The sequence below is a fragment of the Mustela erminea genome, chromosome 4, assembly GCF_009829155.1.
Source record: "Mustela erminea isolate mMusErm1 chromosome 4, mMusErm1.Pri, whole genome shotgun sequence".
NCBI classification, from domain to species: domain Eukaryota; kingdom Metazoa; phylum Chordata; class Mammalia; order Carnivora; family Mustelidae; genus Mustela; species Mustela erminea.
The window spans coordinates 53,661,058-53,667,189 of NC_045617.1; the positions used below are offsets into that span (position 1 = coordinate 53,661,058).

Genomic DNA, 6,132 nt, shown 5'->3' on the forward strand with positions numbered 1-6,132 from the left:
AATCATAGGGGCTAATCAGTAGTAGCTGTTCTGTTTCAGGATTATTTGATATATTTTCTAATGGAGAGTTTATATTAAAAAAAAAAAGCCATTTTTTTTCTGTGCCGGGAAGCCTCTTAAAAAATCCCAATTTACATTATTTTTTATAGTGAGGGTTATGAAGGCTTATCAAACAGCTTGTTTTTTACTGGCTTCCCTGATGTTAACCATTTTTAAGTAAGTGCCTGCTTCTCTGGAATCTGCTACTTTGAGTTGCCTGCTGCTGAGTAGTGGGGCTGAGTCACTGGCCAGTTTGGAGCTTCTGCCTTTGGGACTTCTGATTAGGGCTCATATTTAAAACTCAAATTAAAACTGGTTTAATTTTTTCCCCCCTGTTCATCATATGGACTCTTTCCTGGAGTGAAGAGTACTGCCTCTCATATCTTGTTTTGTCTGCTCTGTAGATGACTTGCCTCTCCCACAGGACCCAGCCCCACTGCCCTGAATCTCTCAAAGCAAACATATTTCAAGTGTTTTTTTTTTGTTCTTTTCTTTTTTCTTTTTCAAGGCCTGTATTTTTAAAAATGCCACTTAAATACAAATCTTTCCAGGATTTTTCTCATGACATGGTAGCAAACACATAACCAAAATTTAATGGTGTAATTTTTGTTGATTGTCAAGAACTTTCATTTTCAAGTACCAGAAACCTAATCAAATGAGTTTAAACCAAAAGAATAATATATTGGATCATGCAGTTAGGAATTTTCAGAATCTATTTTAGCTTTTTAGGCCTAGCAGGATCTAACAATTTAGATGTTTTGGGGGATGTCTCTTTGACCTTTGCCTGTTTACCTCTGGGTTGGCTTTGATTTTGTGTGGTGGCTCCGATAGCCATCAGTGCCTTAAGCCTTGTTTTTATTATCTTTATGGTAATCTCTGAGAAATTAGCCCTCATTGGATATTTCATTTAAAAATAATAACTATGGAGGCACTTGGGTGGTTCATTCAGTTAGGCATCAACTCTCGATTTTGGCTCAGGTCATGAACTCAAGAGTTGTGAGATGGAGCCCCACGCTGGGCTCCAGGCTCAGAGGAAGTCTGTTCTCTCCCTCGCTGTCCTCCTTTCGCCCTCTGTCCCTCCCCTCACTTGTGCTCTCTCACTGTAAAATAAATCTTTAAAAATGATTATGAACTTTAGTTACTATAATAAATGTATTGTCAAAAGAAAAATGGCAATTTAATTAGGATTTCTTAGAAGGAATCTATGATTTTATTTAAGGTACTGATTCTTGGTAACCAACTTTTTTCTAGAACTGTAGAACACTTACCACTATCTGTAAATGTTTTCCCACCACTGTTGACTTGTAGCAAATAAGGTAATTCTGTATTTATATCACTTATGAATATTAAAGTACTGCCATATCATATTGAAGTCTAGGATGAGTTTCCATTCGAAGCTGTCTTTTAGCTGCTCCAGTTTATCTTCTCCCAGTGCTGGGACGAGAGAGAGATGTGTGGTGTGGTAGGCTCCTGGGCTCTTTTCTAATTGTTGCTGATTATTTTTTAAATGATTTAAAGACCTGATGTTACATGGTTTCTTTATTTAGGCTCGATTTTACTCTCCAGCCACCATATTTATCGATGAGATTGATTCTATTTGTAGTCGCAGAGGGACTTCTGAAGAGCACGAAGCAAGCAGACGGGTGAAAGCCGAGCTGCTGGTTCAGATGGATGGTATGTGTATGTCTGTGCGTTGACCAAGCTCTACTCCTAGGGCTAAGCCACACAGCTCCTGCCGACCAGAGAGGGCTGGCAAGGAGGTCCTGGAGATCGACTGTACTGTGGGGACATGCCAGAAATAATGGCTGTTCACAGAGCACTCATGGGCATATGCTCGGATTTCTTATTTTCAGCATGAAATTGAAATAAATGTAAGTAAATTTGCCTGAGGGATATGTATGTTTTTGAAAACTTTCAAGAAATTGGTATGTAGTTAAACTGGGCAGGTCTTTTGATTAAATATTTTGCGTCCTACTTTTTGCATATTAAAACATTTTTCTTGGGCCACAAATTCATATATGTACCATTTAGCTTTAGAAGTCTTAGGGAGGCTTAACAGTTACACTACCTTGCAATTTAGTGCTAAATATGTGATGATCTTTAAATAGTTGAGCTTTATTTTCTATACTCTGACTTCCTGTCTTTTTACATTATCTTCTCCCTTTTTTTAGGTGTTGGAGGTGCTTCTGAAAATGATGACCCTTCCAAAATGGTTATGGTTCTGGCAGCTACTAATTTTCCCTGGGATATTGATGAGGCATTAAGACGACGTCTTGAAAAAAGAATCTATATTCCATTACCATCAGGTTATCTGTATTTGAATCTTGTCTGAACGCTCATGTTAACTCTTAGGTTGTTTTGCTTAGAGATTTTAAAATTTGGTAGTAATTAATTTAATTTAATTTCCTTTAAAGAGACAAATGTAGATTGTCTTTCCTTATATTAACTGGTACCAGAAAATTTTTTTTCTGAAAGCCTTGGTACCAGAAAATTTAAAAAAAAAAAAAAAAAAATTTGAGACAAAGAGAGCAAGCGAGTGCACAAGCCAGGGGAGAGGCAGAGGGAGAAGCAGATTCCCTGCCAAGCAGGGAGTCCAGTGTGGGGCTCAGTCCCAGGACCCCAAGACTGTGATCTGAGCTGAAGGCAGACACTCAGCTGACTGAGCCACCTGCTACCAGAAAATTTTAAATTTTAAATTTAAATTTTAAATTTAAATCTTAAATTTTTAAGCAAATGAGCTCTAAGAATTGGAAAACAACTTCTCATACAAAGTAGATTTGAGAAAAAATAACAATATGTTTATGTTGAAGGCTTACATTTTTAAATTTGTTTCCATCATTAGCAAAAGGCAGGGAGGAGCTGTTACGAATAAGTCTACGTGAACTGGAATTGGCCGATGATGTTGACCTTGCAAGCATAGCAGAAAATATGGAAGGTTATTCAGGTGCAGACATTACCAATGTGTGCAGGTATGAATTATTTTGAAAGCATAGGGTATGTGGGTATCCCATAACTTTTGTTATGAAGTTTTTATGCTGAATTAATAAAATGGGTGAAGAATAAAAACCCACATTAGAATTTCTAGGGAGAGACAAGAGTTTGCGATTAAGTTTGTGGTAAGGTGCTGGTAAGAATTTGGGTATCTTGCATGTCATTGAATAGTCTGCAGTGCTTTTGAAAGCTACAAGTTCAGGAAGCTAATGTTAGAACAATTGGTATAATACAGAAAATGAGTAATTTTCTTGGATTAAAAAAATGTTGGTGTACTTCTTCAGTATTTTTCCTAAGAAGTGTGAAATGGATTGGGCATACCCCAGCGGAGTAAAATCCCATTTTTTCAGTGCAGGTGTCTTAAATATGACAGGAACAGGAGTAAAAAAGAAAAAAGACAGTCTCTAATCCAGTTGATTGAAGTAGGTTTTGTCTTATTAGTTCATATGTTTATCAGCAAGGTACTCACTGTAAAGTATACCACACGGGCTTGTTGTTGAGCATCGGTGAGAACGTGTGGATGGAAGGCAGCTGTAGGGTGCTGTCCCTTTGCATAAATGGTGGCTGTTATTAAAGCTGAAACTTGATGAAAGGAGAGGTCCTTGAGTCTAAAGGTTCTTCTTTAAAAACAAAAAAACGCCAAAAAACAAGACAAAACTAATAAAGAAGGGAAAACTGAAACACGCTAACTTGACCATTTAGTTTTTTCAACCCGTATAGAAAATAGTTTTTCAGCCATCTGGTTCTCTCCTGTCTCTCTGATGTTTATTCTTTCTTTTATTGGATACATATAATGAAATTCAATTGCTAGCTTTTTTTTTTTTAAAGACTTTATTTATTTATTTGACAGATCACATGTAGGCAGAGAGAGAGGGGGAAAGCTAGCTCCCTGCTGAGCAGAGAGCCCAATGCGGGGCTCAGTCCCAGGATCCTGAGATCATGACCTGAGCTGAAGGCAGAGGCTTAACCCACTGAGCCACCCAGGCGCCCCAATTGCTAGCTTCTTTATTACACCCTTTTACTTTTTCTTGGCTTCCTACTCAGTTTCAGTTATTTAAATTTATTAATATCCTTAATTCATCATGGAATATTTAACAGCTAAAAAATATCTCAGAACAGGTCTTATATTCTGATAAGTCTATGCAGTACTAAGTGTGTATAGTGGGTAATTACAAAATACCACTTACTGAAAAGATTTTCTGTTCAAAAGAAAAAAAGATTTTCTTTTCACAGAAAAAAGATTTTGTTTGATTTTATTCAATCAAAATAACACTTCGTTTTAAATTTAAAACCTAGGGATGCATCTTTGATGGCAATGAGAAGGCGCATTGAAGGTTTGACGCCAGAAGAGATCAGAAATCTTTCAAGAGAGGAAATGCACATGCCTACAACTATGGAGGACTTTGAAATGGCTTTAAAAAAGGTCTCTAAGTCCGTTTCTGCTGCAGACATTGAAAGATATGAGAAGTGGATATTTGAGTTTGGATCATGCTAAATTCTCACATGTAAACTGTGAGAAACCTGCCTTAAGTGTTTGATTAATAATTAAATGTAGTATTTCATTGCACTGAGTGCTATATTTTTTTAAACTTTGATAATGGTAAGACTTAAAAAAAAAAAAGTATGATTGTGAATAAAGGCAATTTTTTAAAGCTGCAAGCACATGTGTTTTACTTTAGCATTACCCGATTTTCTCTTTCACGGACCACGTTGTGTTGCAGCACAGGGGCGATTACTTAGCTTGGAAAAGTGTCTTTACGTGCACTTCCAAATACAGCATCTTCTCTTCCATTGTCCAGCTGCTATTCCTTCTAGGGAGTAAGACTGGCTCTAGCACCTTGGATGCCAGTAGATAACTGAAAATTCCTGAACGTTTTTACAGAAGCAGCCAGTTGATGCACAAACCACGGCTCTGGTGTGCCTGCCTGCTTGGGGTTACAGTAGCTTCCCTCCCCTTCCTGGGAGAGCTTTAAAGACCTTTCATTTTATAATGCACTTAGAAAAATAAATATATATATATGCACATACACGCGCGCACACTCTTGCTTGACTTTATTCTGCTCACATTCGAGGATGCACTGTAGGCAAGCGGATGCTTGTCAGCCCGTGCTGCTCACTGTGTTCTAATGAATGAAACTCATGAACCCATTCACTCATGGATACAAAGCATAATTAAAATAGTTAATGGTGCAGTTGTAGGTTAATAAATGGAATTAATGGTATAAAATCTTATAGGTAAGATACCCATTTAGGATTACTTTTTAAAAAATAACTATCATCCCAAACATAGAAAAGAGCATCATGCCATGATCCTGGGTCTTACCGGTAGGGAGGGAAGGCAGACAGGACTCTGCTTGCTGCAAATCCCACATCACACTCTCCAGTGGGCCACAGAGACTCCTGCATGGTTCTCCTCACTTGAGTCCCTATATGCTTAATGGATACAGTAGGACCCTGTCATTATTTGCAGTTAGAACTAGAATCTCTAGCATCTCAAGGTGAGGAAGGACATAAAGCAGGTGTTAACTAGCTGGGTGACTTTAGGATCAAACCAAATCGCATGCTATTATTTATTCTTCTATAATATGAGAAAGCATATTTCACAGGGCTGTTATTCCTTATTAAAAAAAGCTAGGCAAAATGAAATCTCACTCCTTCATTTCCCTACCGGTTATCCTTCCCCATACATACATATCTATTTAGCCTAACTCTAAAGGGGTTTTATTCCCCCCCACCCATTTAAGGTGGTTTTAAAAACCAGTCACTACACTCTTGAATGGTATGTTTAAAATGATGGGTTGCAATAAATAATTAATTAAACAATAGGAAATACCATTTGGAGTTTAATTAAACAATAGGAAATACCATTTGGAGTAAAGTATTATATGTATGAGATTGCATAAAATAGATGTCAGTGTGAATGATGGTTAAAAAAAAGACCAAAACACCGCTGAAGGGTAAATAGCACTAAGAACCACAAGAGCAAGGGCATGGTTTAATTCCAGGATGTTGACGGACTCCTTAACTGATTTGAGCCCTGGTTTCAGCCAGTGTATTGTGAAAGGAGCTCTTCCTTAGAAGCAGTTCTTGCCTAGGAAATGT

The 6,132-nt window shown here is 37.5% G+C and overlaps 1 protein-coding gene across 2 annotated transcripts in view; it reads left to right on the forward strand.

Moving 5' to 3' along the window:
- The window catches only part of KATNA1 (katanin catalytic subunit A1), a 37,409-nt gene extending 32,720 nt beyond the window's left edge, over positions 1-4,689 (forward strand). For both annotated transcript variants that reach the window (XM_032339266.1, XM_032339267.1), the window contains exons 8-11: positions 1,587-1,713; positions 2,211-2,345; positions 2,882-3,008; positions 4,327-4,689. In XM_032339266.1, the coding sequence (XP_032195157.1) occupies positions 1,587-1,713; positions 2,211-2,345; positions 2,882-3,008; positions 4,327-4,525 (588 nt within the window). In that variant the 3' untranslated portion in view covers positions 4,526-4,689. The remainder of the gene's footprint in view (positions 1-1,586; positions 1,714-2,210; positions 2,346-2,881; positions 3,009-4,326) is intronic.
- The last annotated feature ends 1,443 nt before the right edge of the window (positions 4,690-6,132 follow it).